Below are 19059 nucleotides of genomic sequence, written 5' to 3' on the forward strand. Positions count from 1 at the left end.
GCATTTCTGACTCCCAGGTCACTGCTGTGAAAAATGTTGTCAGAGTATTACGCTTCCTTTACGGACTCACAATAAAACTTACAAAAACGGAACCAAACTGGATTTTCCTTTGAAAGATGTTAAGGAACACCCTTTCCAGGGTAATGACTTGTATATCAGGAAAAATAAATAACCAAAAACAACAATGCTCCTCCACACTTTGGGCTATGTTCACACATATATACATTTACTGGTATACAAAAAATACATTTACCGGTAAATGTCATTTTAACATTTAACTACCTTATCTTCTCATGTGGTGTGTGAGACATGATCAGACACATCCTGCTTCATTTATGAAGGAGGGACTCAAAGTCACAAACACTATTTTTATAGTGCCATTAGGCAGCCCTTACTATTCTTAAAGGGTCAGCAGTCGGCCCTCACTATAGTTAGACAGCCATCAGCCGGCTATGCTTTGTTGTTCCCATTATTAAAGAGTGAGTCTCCTACACTGTTAATGTGTATGCAATGACTGCAAGAGCTGCCAAAAATTTAGACGTACCCCAATACCCCTTTGAATAGACAGAGGATGTGTGTATCGTACCCAGTCTCATTCGTTCTCTTTACACCACAACTAACCCTCCTCTTCCTGTATTCCCCCACAGGAATCTCCATTCTACCTCCATATCTCCCTAACCGTAACAGTCATCCTAAACGGGACAGATAAAGGACCTCTATGACCTAATTCACTTCAGCACGATATATTTTATCAGTATTTTTTAACCAGCCAAATCCACCTTTTTAGCATTTTATCGAAATAAATTTTGTATTTTAATCTTCATTTATTTTCATAGTCTTTACAAACAAGCACTCTCACCAGTGCAGATACAGTTGTGCTCAAAAGTTTACATACCCCGGCAGAATTTTTGCTTTTTTGGCCCACCCAGCAGAATTTTTGCTTTTTTGGCCTTGGGTCAGAGAATATGAATGATAACAAAAAACTTTTTCTCCACTCATGGTTATTGGTTGGGTGAAGCCATTTATTGTCAAACTACTGTGTTTTCTCTTTTTAAATCTTAATGACAACCATAAACATCCAAATGACCCTGATCAAAAGTTCACATACCCCAGTTCTTAATACAGTGTATTGCCCCCTCTAACATCAATGACAGCTTTAAGTCTTTTGTGGTAGTTGTGGATGAGGTTCTTTATTTTCTCAGATGGTAAATCTGCCTATTCTTCTGGGCAAAAAGCCTCCAGTTCCTGTAAATTCCTGGGCTGTCTAGCATGAACTGCACACTTGAGATCTCCCCAGAGTGTCTCAATGATATTGAGGTCAGGAGACTGAGATGGCCACTCAGAACCTTCACTTTGTTCTGCTGTAGCCAATGGCAGGTCAACTTGGCCTTGTGTTTTGGATCGTTGTCATGTTGGAATGTCCAAGTACGTCCCATGCGCAGCTTTTGGGCTGATGAGTGCAAATTTGCCCCCAGTATTTGCTGATAACTAGTGAGGAGCGAACATACTCGCCACTGTTCGGTACTTGCCCGAGCATCACTGTGCTCGACGAGTATTTCCGGGTTGCTCAGGCGGGAACTCGGGTCCCCTCCGTGCATGTTTGGCACTCTTTAGAGAGCCAGTAAACATGCAGGGATTGCCTGCCACGCACTGTAATGCCGTAGCCATGTTGGTCGTGGGCATTACAGTGATTGGCTGGTCGCACAGCATCATCAGGTCTATATAAGACCTGGCGCCGCTATGCCCGTCAACGTCTACCTTGGAACCAGGCAGAGTAGGAAGAGTTGCTTTTGTGTGAGGGAGAGATTTGCTTGTGTATATTTAGTAAAAGTATTCCACAAGATATATATATTTACAGTGGTGGCCAAAAGTATTGGCACCCCTGCAATTCTGTCAGATAATACTCAGTTTCTTCCTGAAAATGATTGCAATCACAAATTCTTTGGTATTATTATCTTCATTTAATTTGTCTTCAATGAAAAAACACAAAAAGAATTGTCCTAAAGCCAAATTGGATACAATTCCACACCAAACCTAAAAAAGGGGGTGGACAAAAGTATTGGCACTGTTTAAAAAATCATGTGATGCTTCTCTAATTCGTGTAATTAACAGCACCTGTAACTTACCTGTGGCACCTAACAGGTGTTGGCAATAACTAAATCGCACTTGCAGCCAGTTAACATGGATTAAAGTTGACACAACCTCTGTCCTGTGTCCTTGTGTGTATCACATTGAGCATGGAGAAAAGAAAGAAGACCAAAGAACTGTCTGAGGACTTGAGAAACCAAATTGTGAGGAAGCATGAGCAATCTCAAGGCTACAAGTCCATCTCCAAAGACCTGAATGTTCCTGTGTCTTCCGTGCGCAGTGTCATCAAGAAGTTTAAAGCCCATGGCACTGTGGCTATCCTCCCTAGATATGGACGGAAAAGAAAAATTGACGAGAGATTTCAACGCAAGATTATGCGGATGGTGGATAAAGAACCTCGACTAACATCCAAACAAGTTCAAGCTGCCCTGCAGTCCGAGGGTACAACAGTGTCAACCTGTACTATCTGTCGGCGTCTGAATGAAAAGGGACTGTATGGTAGGATATCCAGGAAGACCCCACTTCTTACCCCGAGACATAAAAAAGCCAGGCTGGAGTTTGCCAAAACTTACCTGAGAAAGCCTAAAACGTTTTGGAAGAATGTTCTCTGGTCAGATGAGACAAAAGTAGAGCTTTTTGGGAAAAAGCATCAACATAGAGTGTACAGGAAAAAAAAGAGGCATTCAAAGAAAAGAACACGGTCCCTACAGTCAAACATGGCGGAGGTTCCCTGATGTTTTGGGGTTGCTTTGCTGCCTCTGGCACTGGACTGCTTAACCGTGTGCATGGCATTATGAAGTCTGAAGACTACCAATAAATTTTGCACCATAATGTAGGGCCCAGTGTGAGAAAGCTGGGTCTCCCTCAGAGGTCATGGGTCTTCCAGCAGGACAATGACCCAAAACACACTTCCAAAAGCACTATAAAATGGTTTGAGAGAAAGCACTGGAGACTTCTAAGGTGGCCAGCAATGAGTCCAGACCTGAATCCCATAGAACACCTGTGGAGAGATCTCAAAATGGCAGTTTGGAGAAGGCACCCTTCAAATATCAGGGACCTGGAGCAGTTTGCCAAAGAAAAATGGTCTACAATTCCAGCAGAGCATTGCAAGAAACTCATTGATGGTTACCGGAAGCGGTTGTTCGCAGTTATTTTGGCTAAAGGTTGTGCAACCAAGTATTAGGCTGAGGATGCCAATACTTTTGTCCAGCCCATTTTTGGAGTTTTGTGTGAAATGATCAATGATTTGATTTTTGCTTCATTCTCTTTTGTGTTTTTTCCTTGCAAGCAAATTAAATGAAGATAATAATACCAAAGAATTTGTGATTGCAATCATTTTCAGGAAGAAACTGAGTATTATCTTACAGAATTGCAGGGGTGCCAATACTTTTGGCCACCACTATATATATATATATATATATATATATATATGAACTAACAGTCCTTCTGAGGACTAATCCAGCTCCATATAATCAGTGCTAGGCAGGAGTTAGGCAGGCAGGCAGTGTATGTGGCATATAGCACAAAAGGGTCCATTGAACGTCCTGTCTGCTGCTGCTGTAATAATTTCAGATATTTGTAGACATAACCCCAGATATCAGGGGCCAGGGCAATTTTTTTTTTATTTTAATCCTCGTTATTTGCTTAAAAAGCAATCCAGGGTACACCATTTTTGTGGTCTATTAGCTTGTTTGCAATACAGAATACAGCCAGATCTGTTCAATATTCGAACAATAAAATTTCAGAAATTTGAACTGAACGTGGAATATACTGGCCTCCTTTTAGATTCTGTTGCAGTGTGTCAGTCAAGCTATTCACACTAGGTATTTGTGAAGAATAGTATCAGTGAATTACAGGCCTGCTATTTAAAACCATGGTTCTCTGTCACACGTATCACATATAACTGCTTTCCAAAATCAGCCATTTCTCGTGAACGTGGAAAAAATTGTTCTCCATTTAAAATGGGCAAGGTGCGTATCAAGGAACGGGGAAGTGGACATGATGGTGCATGCAGAGGCCGAGGATGTGGCCGTGGGCAAGCTGAAATTGTGCCACAACAAAGACCCACATATTGTCGCTCAACCTTCCTGTCTTAATTACTAGGGGACTGCAGCACAACACTATTGAACCCAGAGCAGTGTCAAAAGGTTCTTGGCTGGATAGCAGATAATGCTTCCAGTCACTTTGACACCCCCACCACCCTGGCTTCCACACGGTCAAGTGTCAGTAGCCGTGAATCTGGACCTCATATTTCTCACCCTGAATCTCCTTCCTCCCACCATGTCGAGTGCCTGGAAACAACTGATGCCACACTTGGACACTCAGAAGAGCTGTTCACTTTTCCATTTGTAGATTCGGGCCTCTTGCCCGACCAGTCAAGAGGAGAACACGTGTAGCGATGCCCAAATATTGGAGCAACCACGGTCACACGAAGGCAATGATGGGAAAGTGCAATTACTGTCGCAGGAGGTGGACGATGTTGATGAGACACAATTGCCAGAAAGTCAGGAGGAGGACTAGGGTGCGTAAGTGTAAGAGGAGGTGGTGGATGATATAATAACTGACCCAACCTGGCAGGGGGACATAGAGAGCGAGGACAGCAGCACACAGGGGGAGGGAGGCGTAGCACCACAACAGGCAGGAAGAAGCAGTGTGGTGGCCGCAGACACAAGGCGGGAAAGCACTACTCGTAACACCAACACGACGGAAGTTGCCAGTACAACTGTTAGGTCTTCCCGAGTCTGGTTATCATTAAAGACTCCGCAGATAACCCCAAAAAGGCCATTTGCACCACCTGCCAGGCCACCATCAGTAGGGGTAGCAAAAGTAGCAGCCTGACCACCACCAGCATGATCAGGCACATGGCAGCAAAGCACCTAAGTGGCCGAACCCCAGGGTCCAGCAACAGCGTCTGACACCACTGCTCCTTCCGCTGTTGTGCATGCACACCAATCCCCTGTCCATGGCTCATGCCAAGATGCCTCCCGCCCTGCACCTGTCATTGCACACTCTCAACTAGTACCATCAGCAAGCACGTCCACGTCCTTGTCCCAGCGCAGCATTCAGTTTTCCCAACCCCAGTCCTTGGAACGCAAGACAAATACGCAGCCAACGCCCCACAGGCCACACTACTAAATTCTCACATTTCGCGAATGCTTGCGCTCGAAATGTTGCCTTTTAGGCTCGTGGAGACGGAAGCTTTTCGCAACCTGATGGCGGCGGTACTTGGTCCCCAGCCAACACTATTTCTCCTGGTGTGCCGTTCCCGCATTACACGAGCAGGTGTCCCACAACATTAGCAGTGCCCTCAACAACGCAGTTACTGGGAATCCCACCTAACCACGGACACATGGACAAATGCTTGTGGTCAGGGACGGTACATCTCTCTGACGGCACACTGGGCTAATATAGTGGAAGCCGGGACCCAGTCAGATTTTGGGACGGAACACGTCCTCCTGACGCCGAGTACTGCGGGCCCTGGTTCAATCAGGGTTGCCCCCACATTCTACAGCTCCTGCACCTCCTCCTCCTCTTCAGTCTCCATCTCCGAAATGACCACATTAGTCGCAAACTGGAATCACTGCAACACTGCCTCGGCCAAGCGGCAACAGGCTGTGCTGAAGCTAATATGCTTAGGTGACAAATCGCACAATGCTGAAAAGTTGTGGGCAGCTCTGAAAGAGCAGGCAGATCTATGGCTGACACCACTGAACCTACAGCCAGGCATGGTCGTGTGTGACAATGGCCGGCCGGAATCTGGTGGCGGCTCTGAGGTGAGGCGAGCTCACACACGTACCATGCCTGGCCCATATGCATAACCTCGTGGTTCAGCGGTTTCTCAAAACTGACCCGGATCTGCTTGTCAAAGTACGCCGCGTGTATGCCCATTTTAGAAAGTCACCTCCAGCTTCCGCTGCCTTTGCCGTGCTTCAGCAGCGTTTGCAACTTCCAGCTCACCGACAGATCTGCAATGTCCCCACACGTTGGAACTCTACATTATAGACGTTGGGAAGGATTTGTGAGCAGAAGAGGGCAGTTGTTGACTACCAGCATCAACAAGGCGGTCAGTATTCAGTTCAGACTCCACACATAACACCTGAGGAGTGGGCGTGGATATCAGACATCTGTACCTTCCTCCAAAAGTTTGAGGACTCCACAAACATGGTGAGCGTAGATGTTGTCATAATTAGCATCACCATCCCGCTTCTCTGTCTTCTGAAATGCTCTCTGCTCACAATTAAAGAGGATGCATTGCAGGTGGAGCACGATGAGATGGAGCAAGGAACCATACAGGGTGATTTCACACAGCCCAGCCTCATCTCATCCCAAAGTGCATTGGGTGACAATGAGGAGGAGGAGGAAGAACAGGAGCTAATTTCCTGCGCTATAGACGGTACTACTGTCATATCATCTGTACAGCGTGGATGGCCTGAGGACAGGGATGAGGAGAACATGGTTAGTCGTCCTCTTGGTGAGGACTCGGAAGTCTTACCTCTTTGCAGTCTGGCACACATGGCTGAGTTTATGTTACGCTGCCTTTCCCGTCACCCTTGCATTGTCCAAATTTTGGGTGACAGTCATTACTGGTTGGTGACACTTCTAGACCCACGATACAAGGAGAACTTTCTGTCTCTTATTCCTACGCTGGACAGGGCTCATAAAATGGGGCAGTACCAGAATGCCCTTGTTGCAGAATGATTAAAAAAAATTCCCGTCTTAAAACGCTGGCAGCAGAGGTCACAGTTCGTTGGACAACCAAGGCGTACAGGCGAGGGAGACACAAATGCAATACAGCAGAGGCAGGGGAATACTGTCTAAGTTCTGGGACAGTTTTCTCAGACCCTCCCATTGCACAGGCCCTGAGGTGTAAGGTACTCTCACAAGGAGGGAAAAGTTTTGGAAGATGTTGAGGGAGTACCTTGCTGACCATACCAACATCCTCCGTGATTCCTTTGTGCCTTATAATTATTGAGTATCCAAGCTGGACTCAGTGGGATGAACTGGCTCTCTACGCTTTGGAGGTCCTGGTCTGCTCTGCCACTAGCATTTTATTAGAACGGGTTTTTAGTGCCGCTGGTGGAATTATAACCGATAGACGCATCCGCCTGTCCACTGAAAATGCTGACAGGCTGACTCTTATAAAAATGAACAAGGGCTGGATTGGGCCAGATTTCTCAACATCCCCGAATGATAGCAGTATGACAAACTCAAAAACAGTGTTTTTTTTGGGATGTCTAATTCTATTCCCATGCACCTCTGTCTTCACACCCAGACATTGGGTATACACTTCCTGATTTTGTCTATTTGATCTTGTCCTCCTTCTCCACCACCATATCACCAAATCTACAACTCTTGCAAGGGGTATTGAAGTTCCTCCAAATTTTTGGGAGCCGTTGCATTCACTGCATACCCTGTATCTGTATAGCAGACCCTCTTCTTTCTACTGGGAACATGCCGTTACTGTGACCCAGCTCTATGTGTCTTTAAATTGTTAGTGGGATTTTTGCCAAATTTTGGCAGCTGTTGGACTCACTGCATACCCTGTAACTGGATACCAGACCCGCTCCTTTCTAATGGGAACATGCCATTACTGTGGCCCTGCTCTATGTGTTTTTAAACTGTTAGTGGGGTTTTTCTCAACTTTTGGCAGCCTTTGCAGTCACAACATGGGCATTTTCACTATAGGAGACCCACTCCTTTATAATGGAAACATTTTTTGTTACTGAGACCCTCCTATATGTCTCTTCAAAGGGGTATGGTGTTGCGTCCAAATTTTTGTCAGCCCTTGCAGTCACTGCATAGGCAATAACAGTATAGGAGACCCACTTGTTAATAATGGGAACAACAAAGCATAGCCAGCTGATGGCTCTCTAACAATAGCGAGGAATGACTGCTGGCCCTTTAAGAATAGTAAGGCGCTTCCTGATGGCCCTATAAAAATAGGCTTTGTGACTTTCAGAGTCCCTCCTTCATAAATGAAACAGGATGTGCCTGATGATGTGTCACACACCACATGGCCAGATAAGGTTGTAAAATTTAAATTACATTTCACGGTGAATGCATTTGTCACTGTTGACAGCAATGCAAAACTGCAAAAAAAGCTATGTGTGAACATAGCCCAAGGTGTGGAGGAGCATTTTTATTTTTGGTTATTTATTTTGCCATATATACAAGTCATTACCCTGGAAAGGATGTTCCTTAACATATTTGCCAGGAAATTCCATTTTGGTTTTATTTTTGTATGTTTTATTGTGAGTCCGTAAAAGTAGCGTAATACTCTGACAACACTGTTTACAGCAGTGACCTGGGAGTCAGAAATGCTTCCAGGGATCTTCCCCATACTGTTCGCATGACATTTGAGCACTGTTCCCATTGATTTGGGAAATTTTTAGGACCTCTGCAGACTGCCAAGGGGGGGGGGGGGGCAGTCTGCAGAGGTCCTAAAATTACTGCTTTATAGTAGGAATGGTGTTCCTTGCATCATAGGCCTGGTTGACCTCTCTCCAAATGTAATGTTTATGGTTGTGGCAAAAAAGTTCAATTTTGGTCTCATCACTCCAAATTACCTTGTTCCAGAAGTTTTGAGGCTTGTGTCTGTGCTGTTTGGCGTATTGTACGCGAGATACTTTGTGGCATTTGCGCAGTAATGGCTTTCTTCTGGCGACTCGACCATGAAGACCATTTTTCTTTAAGTGCCTGCTTATCTTGAAACAGCCACACCGCTAGTTTTCAGAGAGTCCTGAATTTTAGCTGGATGTTATTTGTGGGTTTTTCTTTGCATCCCGAACAATTTTCCTGGCAGTTGTGGCCGAGATTGTTGGTCTACCTGACTGTGGTTTGGTTTTTACAGAGACCCTGATTTTCCAGTTGTTAATCACAGATTTAACGCTGCTGACTGGCATTATCAATTCCTTGGATATCTTTTTGTATCCCTTTCCTGTGTTTTACAGTTCAACTATCTTTTCCCGTAGATCCATTGACAATTCTTTTGCTTTCCCCATGACTCACAATCCAGAAACATCAGTGGCTGGATGAAAGATGCAAGTCTGTATGGATCCCACAAACTCATTCAATATTATGCACAGACACTGATTACAAGCAAACAGGTCACAGGTGAGGATGTTACCTTTAGTAGCCATTCAAACCCATTTGTGTCAAATTCTGTACATGTTATCAGGCCAAAATCACCAGGGTATGTGAACTTTTGATCAGGGTCATTTGGATGTTTTTGGAAGTCATTATGATTTAAAAAGAGAAAACACAGTAGTTTGACAATAAATGGCTTCACCCAACCAATAACCATGAGTGGAGAAAAAGGTTTTTGTTATCATTCATATTCTCTGAAACAAGGCCAAGAAAGCAAAAATTCTGCCTGGGTATGTAATCTTTTGAGCACAACTCTATCAGAAAATAGGCATAACAAAATATTCTGCATCTGTATATTTACAAAAATAATGTTTCAAAGTACTGAAACTTTTATCATTAATTATATGTAGCAGTAAAAGGAAAACTCATTGTCCAATTTGAATTCAAGAGGTCAAACTCATTAAGAAATGGCTCAGTTAATAACAGAACCTGACAATTTTTAAAACTATGCAAAACAGTGTTACATGATCTGAAAGGTCCTTGAGATAGTCACGTGAAAGGTTCTTCAGCTGCTCAGTCAGGATGTGCTGCCTCTGTACAGGTCCCGGTACCTTCCCTCTCCTGCTCTGCACCAATCATTTAGATAAGTGTGGTGCTGGAAGAGAGAGCAGTTCTCTCACTGATCAGGAAGGACACTGTCTCATTGTCCTCAGTCACAGGAAGCTACCTCCAGTCTATAGAACACACTCACTTATTAGCAACATTTTTTCTTGCTAAAAGTGTGTCTTTTCAAGTAAAACATTTTCCACATTAAGGATATAAAAAGGCTTCTCCCCTGTGTGACTTCTCTGATGTATAACAAGATCTGATTCATTGTTAAAACATTTCCCACATTCTGAACAGGAAAAAGGCTTCTCCCCTGTGTGAGTTCTCTGGTGTATAACAAGATTCCATTTCCGGTTAAAACATTTCCCACATTCTGAACAGGAAAAAGGCTTCTCCCCTGTGTGAATTCTCTGATGTTTAACAAGATCTGATTTCTGGTTAAAACATTTCCCACATTCTGAACAGGAAAAAGGCTTCTCTCCTGTGTGAGTTCTCTGGTGACTAAGAAAATATGATTTTGTGTTAAAACATTTCCCACATTGTGAACAGGAAAAAGGCTTCTCCCCTGTGTGAGTTCTCTGGTGTATAACAAGATTCCATTTTCGGATAAAACATTTCCCACATTCTGAACAGGAAAAAGGCTTCTCACCTGGGTGAATTCTCTGATGTGTAACAAGATCTGATTTCTGGTTAAAACATATCCCACATTCTGAACAGGAAAAAGGCTTCTCCCCTGTGTGAGTTCCCTGGTGACTAAGAAGAATTGATTTCTGGTTAAAACATTTCCCACATTCTGAACAGGAAAAAACCTTCTCCCCTGTGTGAGTTCTTTGATGTATAACAAGAGTTGATTTCTGATTAAAACATTTTCCACATTCTGAACAGGAAAAAGTCTTCTCCCCTGTGTGAGTTCTTTGATGTGTAACAAAAGCTGATTTCTGGTTAAAACATTTCCCACATTCTGAACATGAAAAAGGCTTCTCCCCTGTATGAGTTCTCTGGTGACGAAGAAGATTTGATTTATTGTTAAAACATTTCCCACATTCTGAACAGGAAAAAGGCTTCTCCCCTGTGTGAGTTCTCTGATGTGTAACAAGATCTGATTTCTGGTTAAAACATTTCCCACATTCTGAACAGGAAAAAGGAATCTTCCCTTTGTGAATTCTTTGGTGTATAACAAGATTCCATTTCCGGTTAAAACATTTCCCACATTCTGAACAGTAAAAAGTCTTCTCCCCTGTGTGAGTTCTTTGATGTATAACAGCAACTGATTTCTGGTTAAAACATTTCCCACATTCTGAACAGGAAAAAGCCTTCTTCCCTGTGTGAGTTCTCTGGTGACTAAGAAGACTTGATTTCTTGTTAAAACATCTCATACACTTGGAACAAGAAAATCTATTCTTTGCTGTGTCAATTTTTTGATGTTTAAGAAAAAACATTTTGACGGGAAAACTATTTCCATATTCTGACTGTGAAAATGATTTTTTAGCTTTAGGAGCAGTTAGATTTTTAATGCTTATTTTGTGACTTTGATTTTCCTTAGTAGTAGGTAATGAATCAGAAGAAAGGACCTGTTTCAAAGGATCAGATGACACATCTTTGCTGTGAAGGGATGATGATATATCTGGAGTAATGGCATTTCCTTCAATTGTATCCTGTGGGATCTCAAGCTCATCTGATTTGAAAATTGAAGATGTCAGCTGTCCCTCTGATCTCCTGGTACAGTCATCTGCTAAGTAAAAAAAATATTATATTTGAATGAAATATTCTTGAAATTTATATTTTTGAACATTTCTACTTAAACTAATGGTACAAATGGCAAGCTATGGAAAAATATTGAATTATTCACCAAAACAATGACAGTTCACAGTATAATATAAAACCTCATAGCATGAAACAGTAGAGTGTGGTGTTCAACTGTTTGTTCATTCTGCCTCCCAAATATGAAATATGTGAAAATGATACCAATAAAACTTTCTACTCATTTCACAAAAAAATAAGCTCCCACTCAGGTCCATCATCTGTCAACAGAGGTTTCCACATCATTAGTGGCTCAAAGGCTCTTGAAAAGCAACATGACGTCCATAAACCAATCCAGCAAAATCCACTCTTCCAAAGTCACATATGCTCCCTACTTAACTCAAATGGAAAGCACCACATCCTACTAAAGCTCATGCATAATTCCGGAAGCTGCCAGATACAGTCTTGTTCTCCTCTGGTTAAGTCCTCTGTGATCAGCTCTCGTGTTGTGTATTTTCTTCTTAGTTTCTTCTTGTGATCCCAGCCCATTTACTGACTACTATTGTGTCTTCTGATTTTGTATTTTCTCTGCCCTCCTGGTTCTAATCCGGCTACCTGACTATTCTTCTTGTCATCTCACACCACAGAACAGCAGGCAACACCGTGGCCCAAGTCTAGGGGTCTTTTTGTGCAAGAACAGATCCATGTAGAGGGGATAAAGGGTGATGGGCAAAACTTTGACTATAGATAATAACACATCTAATGAAAAGATCCAAAAAAATAATAAAATGTAACTAGTGGTGAAACCTCTCTGGGGTAATTAGAGTATGTTTCTTGGCTCAAGTCATGCCAACATATCTCCTGCAGGCGTGAATAAATGTATATTACAGCCATCAGCCACGCACAGCTTATAGATATATCATGGCACAGGTGTTATGTTTTTTGTACACTTTATCACGATTATTTTTGAAGTTATTTGGTTTAAAAAGAAATTGAAAAGTCAGGATAAAAGGAAACTCTTTTGTTATTGTACAGAAATTCACACTTGGCCCTCACTGCACATTTAATGTTGTCAATCATAAAAGCGAGGTTTGGTCATAAAGACTGGACCTGGTTCTGTAGGGACCATATGAGCACATTCAGCAGCACAAAAGGGAGAGAAGGTAGATTCATCTAATAAGATATTAGGGATCTAGGAAGCCAACACCATCATTACCCTCCGCTTTCTCTCACAGGCCCATCATAATATTTTTCTTCAAGTGATTTTCTAACTTGTCAGCACTTTCTACATATGCTGTCATTTGGATTAGTTTAGAGACCTGGGCAGGTAAGAGTCAGGATCTTCTAATTTCAGTTGGTAGGTGGATCTTCCAGGTTGTAAGTTCTATAGAAAAGGGCTTTCAATGTCCAAAGTCATTTGAACAGTTTTTGGTGGAGGAGAATGTTTTGGTAAAGATGCAAAATGGTGATCATACGATTGTGATACAGTTGGACTACATGACCGGTAAACCAGCCACAGCCTGTGACTGAGAAGAATCTGTGACTTCTCTGCATTTAGTGGTTACTACTCACCTCCACAATTATCTGTAGGAATCTCCTCTTTACATCGCTCATCACCCCTTACATATGTCTCCGTAGTATTAATATGGGTCAGATCTTCACCCTGAAACAAATATAGTACAAGTCACAGACAGATGGAGAAGTCCCATCTATGAACAGCTCCAATCCAGCCATCTCCACCGTTCTCATTACACAAGTATAAAACATATAATATTGGTGGATGAAGCAAGACTGAGCACAAGACCTTCACAGCCGTCTACACATCATAGGGGAGATCTCATGACACCTTCTATCCATCTACCTGATGATCCTGAGGAACATTGGGATCTTCTTCTATACAGTCCTGTGGAAGAAGAGGATGGGGACATCTTTCTGGTGTTATCCTCTTACTGGATAGATCTGGAAAAAACACATACAGGGACTGAATTCATTCTTTACATAGAGATAATTATAGGCTGTGTGTATTTAGTCCTGTCTATTACCTGGTGATGTGAGGGGCTGGGGAAGCTCCATCATGATGTCCTTGTACAGATCTTTGTGTCCTTCTAAATACTCCCACTCCTCCATGGAGAAATAGACAGTTACGTCCTGACACCTTATAGGAACCTGACACATACAATGATAGAGTTATACCCCCAATCCCTTCATAGCTTTACTAGAAAATGTCCCAGCATTCCCAGCAGTGTCACCTCCCCAGTCAGCAGCTCAATCATCTTGTAGGTGAGATCTAGGATCTTTTGGTCATTGATGTCCTCATGTATCAGGGGGTGAGGTGGAAGCTCCGTGATTGGGCTCAGGGGTCTTTCCCATCCCTCAGATACAGGGTCCTGACAGCGCTCCCTAGAGGTCTTCTTCACTACTGTGTAATCCTGGTTATGGAGAGACACATTAATAAATCTCACTACAGACATTTCCAGAGTCCTCACCTCTCCAGTTCTGTCCATCGTTATTCCCATAGATAAGAATGATGTAATGTGACGTCATCAGAATCTCTCACCTCTCCAGTAAGCCGGAAGAGGATCTCTAGGGTGAGGTGTAATATCCTCTCCGCCATCTTGTCTCTGTCCATATCCATCTTTGATGGGTAAATCAGGAAAATTCTCTTATATAGAAGATATTCACTGAGAGGATCCAAAATTGTAGAGACCTGAATGAGAAGATGAATCGATGGAACATAATAAAAATCCTGTGTAATAATACAATTACTGGAGATAATAAGGTGAAACATATGAGGACATATATTATTTTACAGTGTTTAGTTTTCTTCTTTACATCTAGTAATAAAACCTATATATCTTAGGCCACAGACAACAAGCAGTTCTTCCTCGGAGTCTGCAGCTGAATACATTTCTCATAGACTCATCTTCCATAAAGCTAATTCTCGTCTCATTTACTTGAATCGGCATTATCAATACTGCAGGAGATATTCATTACACGTAACATGAGAAATAACTACTTCATGATGAGGACGAAATCTTCATCTTCTACTACGGCTCTATAAAAAGTATTTGGCCAGAGTCCGTCACTGACTACATCACCACCGGCCGTCTATATGTTTCCGGTCTTCACCGGACTGTCATCCATCACGTTAGATCTCAGGTCTGATTCACACCCAGAAGTTTGAGACTTTTATAAAAGCTTGTTTGTAAGAACACCAAGACAGGAGTTATTTGATACCAAAGTCTCCATGTACAGTGTTTTATGGGGGTACAGTGTTTGATGGGGTTTATTTCTGGCCTTGGGCTTTCCTATATTACAAGAAAAACTCCATAAAAAAGCAGATATTAAAATGTTTCCAAAGAAAATTGGCTCTAACAATTCTTGTAATAAGAAAAAAACCTGCAAAAAGCAGAAGACACATTTTGTTACTTTTTAACATGTTAAACATTTGTTTTAAAAGAAAATAACTCTTTTGGGCGCCAGAACAGATGTACACCACAGGGATGGCACAGGTACGGCTGCTACACCAACCCTGGCAGTCTAACCACTTGTTGCTGTCAAAAGCAAACATGGCATCTCAGAAGGTTTGACAGAGTCCGGCTGAATGCCCTCCTCCCCCAAGTACTCGATAGTATGGGGCTGACTAGTTACTATGATACTTAAATGACCAATAATGGTGTTTGGGCCTGCAATGTACAAAAGTCTATTAGTCTATTATGCTGGACCAGAGGCAGCATACAATAAGTTACTTTTTAATGCCCCCATACACATTAGACTAAAGTTGCATGAAAGCACTGATTTCGGGGCGTTTGGTCGACTATATAATGTATTTGGGGACCTCTTGACAGATGATGTCAGGGCAGAGAAGGATCTGTGATCCTGAATTTCAGGCTAATCCATTTATTTTTCCTGTAGATAATCCTCCGCTAGAGGAGTCTGGAGGAGACTCTCATCCAGATCACAGGAAAGCTGGAATATGTGTGTGTATGGGGGGAGTCGGGAGAGATAGCCGTCTGCCAAATGACCGTTCAGCCAACACTTATCTCATGTGTATGGGTCAGTTAGTATTACACTGACAAGCAGTAATAATACACTACAGTAGTACAGTGCATCATCTGAGCAATCAGAGGCTTGTATGTTTTATGATCGCACTAAGGAGAGTTGTTTAACCCCTTAGTGATGGAGCAAAGAAACAGAAATTTGGAAAATTTTGCAATTTTCAAACTTTGAATTCTTATGCCCTTAAATCAGAGTTATGTCACATGCTTCACAGGAACTGAAGCAAAGAGAAGGAAAAAAATAAACATTTAACTTTTTTCTCAAACATTTTACTTCAGACCCAATTTTTTTTCATTTTCACAAGGGTAACAATAGTGGTAGGTGATCAGGGCCCGAAGCTTTACCCAATGCCATATCTGCCAGGGCTGCATTTATTTCCTCTAAAGTGATATCTGCATCCAAAAGGGATTGTTGTGTGTTATTTAATTTGGGAAAATCAAGATCTGCCAAATAAGAGAGACATTCTAATTTATTATGGGCACTTTGGGATTTATATAACAATTTATAAAAGTTATGAAAGCCATTTAGAATTTCTTCTGCCGCAGTGACTATCTGGCCCCCTAATGTTCGAATCCTGAGAATAGCACTAGAGTCATTATATTTGCGGACCATAAAGGCCAACAACTTACTTGATTGGTTCTCCAATTCAAAATATGATTGTCTAGTGAAAAATAGTTTACGTTTAGATTTAGTGTCAACATTTTGTGTGTACATTCTATAAGAGTGTAGCCAGTTTATTCTATTCACATCAGACGGGTCTGAAACATAAGACTTCAGCTTCTTTTAACTTATGTTCAAACTCGGTATCAACATGTGCAGTCGTTCTCTTCATGTAAGAGATAGCGGAGGAGAGGCATCCTCTAAGGTATGCCTTCAGTGTATCCCCAAAAAATCTTAGTGTTCCTTGGCAACGGATGTACTTCCATGAAACAGTCAATTTGATCCGGTATTCTATCATTAGGACAAATTAATTTTAACCAAAAGTGATTAAGTTTCCATGCGGATCTGTCCCGTAACTGGTCAAATTTAAGCGTTAGTATCACCGGACTATGGTCTGAAATCCCTCTTACCCCTTGTTCAATACTATGTACCCACATCGCAGTATTACTAGAACTGAAAATATAATCTAACCGTGATAACGTAGATTTAGTTGAGGAGTGACAAGTGTATTCTTTAGTTCCGGGGTGATGTAATCTCCACAAATCTATCCAACCATATAAGTTGAAAACAAATTAGACGATGGTATTGTTGTCCTTCTGGTGTTGTCACCAATTCTCAATCTATCTAAATTTTCATCCATAATCAAGTTGAATTCCCCCATACACAAGATCTGAGCATCCAGGTAGTTTAGTGCGAAGCTTACTGCCTTTTGGATAATAATTAGATTAGCAGGAGGTGGGTTATATATACACATAGTATTACATACTCTCTGGAATCAATTATAGCATTTATAAAACAAATCTTCCCTCTGAATCTCTGCGAGCCTCCCTAACCTCCCAGCTAATGGCCTTATGGATTAAAAACAAAACTCCTCTTGAATAGCTTGTATGGTAAGAGTGTAACGACCATTGCACCCAGGGTTTATTTAGCCAACTAGCTGAATCTCTAGTGAAGTGTTTTTCGACTAAAGCCAGGATACGTGGCTGGCAAGTTTTGATTTGCGAGAATACTTTAACCCTCTTCTTAGGGGATTTCAGACCTCTTAAATTCCATGTCATACATTTCAGTTGTGACGCCATGTATCTAATATAAGAAAGATGAAAATAGATATGAGGGGTAGAAGCAAGAGACCCTTGCACTATTACTGCTCATAATCATTATTTCCCTTATGATGTATCCAATCATTTCCACCCAATTTACATATTTATGGGGCTCACCAGGTTGATCTATCGCCTCTGTAAGACCCAATAGATCATATTGCATGGAGACAAAGTAGAAAGAACTGATCACTTTGACAGCGTTCAACTTGTAATCCTAAACAATCCTAAACACAACCAAAACAAGAAGTAGACTTGAACATTTCTTATGCCGCTTCCTTTCGGGGAATACCATCACTGATCCCAGTGTGAGGTATTATGTTGTCTTTGACGATGCAAAGTCTGAACTCCCGCATATGAAAAAGGTGCATCAAATGAAATCAAACCCAATGTTCAATATAGGAATGGCGACATAAAGGGTGTCGGTCACCCTTTTCCAGGCTTTGGGTGCAACTGGAGCCACTCCAACGCTTCCTCCGGGGTAGCAAAGAAAATAGTAGAGTTTCCAGAAACAATTCGGAGACGAGCAGGATAAGCCATTGCATAGATAATCCCTTTGTCTTTAAGTTTCTTCTTGACATCCATAAATTGGGCTCTCTGTTTCTGTAGTTCCACGGAAAAATCAGTGAAGATAGAAATTGTAGAATTGTTGTATTTAATAGAGCCTTTTTGTCTTGCCAATCTCAGGGTGGTATCTCTAGCCTTAGAATTCAACAGTCTAGCAAGAAGGGGTCTAGGAGGGGCCCCAGGAGGGGGGGGGGATTTTCTGGAACTCTGTGGGCCCTTTCCACAGCAAAGACCAGGGAGTATTCATCTCCTAAGGTAGATTTAAGCCAATTTTCCAAATAGATTTCAGGATGCTGACCCTCTGTTCGTTCTGGTAGGCCAATAATTTGTATATTATTTCTTTGCATTCGATTTTCTAGTTCATCAGCTTTTTGGCGCCAGACGTTTATGGAGCCAGCCACTTTGGTCAACTTGTTAACAATAGGCAGCAGTTTATCTTCCAGTTCTGATACCCTTGTCTCAGCCTCAGTGACACGTTTCTTCATGGTTTGCATGTCTTGGCGGAGTAGGCCCACATCTGAATGAACCTCCTCTATCTTCCTGGTCAGAGAGTTCTTGCAAGTGGATATACACTACCATTCAAAAGTTTGGGGCCATCCAGACAATTTTGTGCTTTCCATGAAAATTCATACTTTTATTTATCAAATGACTTGTGAAATGATTAGAAAATATGGTCCAGACATTGACAAGGTTAGAAATAATGATTTTTATTAGAAAGAATAATTTTCTCCTTCAAACTTTGCTTTCGTCAAAGAATGCTCCCTTTACAGCAATTACAACATTGCAGACCTTTGGCATTCTAGCTGTTAATTTGCTGAGGTAATCTTGAGACATTTCACCCCCATGCTTCCTGAAGCCCCTCTCACAAGTTGGATTGGCTTGATGGGCACTTTTTGCGTACCATACGGTCAAGCTGCTCCAACAGTTCAGTGGGGTTGAAATCTGGTGACTGCTCTCGCCACTCCATTACAGATAGAATACCAGCTGCCTGCTTCTTCCCTAAATAGTTCATGCAAAATTTGGAGGTGTGCTTTGGGTCATTGTCCGGTTGTAGGATGAAATTGGCTCCAATCAAGCGCTGTCCACAGGGTATGGCATGGCGTTGCAAAATGGAGTGATAGCCTTCCTTATTCAAAATCCCATTTACCTTGTACAA

The 19059-nt window shown here is 42.1% G+C and overlaps 1 protein-coding gene across 1 annotated transcript in view; it reads right to left on the reverse strand.

Annotated features, from left to right (window-relative positions):
• LOC141201401 (uncharacterized) overlaps positions 1 to 14221 on the reverse strand; it is a 54028-nt gene extending 39807 nt beyond the window's left edge. The window contains exons 1-6 of the mRNA XM_073663393.1: positions 14078 to 14221; positions 13770 to 13949; positions 13563 to 13686; positions 13382 to 13479; positions 13093 to 13183; positions 9949 to 11512 (exon numbers count right to left, since the gene is read on the reverse strand). Of these exons, the coding sequence (XP_073519494.1) occupies positions 9949 to 11512; positions 13093 to 13183; positions 13382 to 13479; positions 13563 to 13686; positions 13770 to 13949; positions 14078 to 14155 (2135 nt within the window). The 5' untranslated portion in view covers positions 14156 to 14221. The remainder of the gene's footprint in view (positions 1 to 9948; positions 11513 to 13092; positions 13184 to 13381; positions 13480 to 13562; positions 13687 to 13769; positions 13950 to 14077) is intronic.
• Positions 14222 to 19059: the final 4838 nt, after the last annotated feature.

This window comes from Phyllobates terribilis, unplaced genomic scaffold (genome assembly GCF_046119375.1).
Source record: "Phyllobates terribilis strain yellow unplaced genomic scaffold, ASM4611937v1 Scaffold_115__1_contigs__length_5345438, whole genome shotgun sequence".
Taxonomy (NCBI): domain Eukaryota; kingdom Metazoa; phylum Chordata; class Amphibia; order Anura; family Dendrobatidae; genus Phyllobates; species Phyllobates terribilis.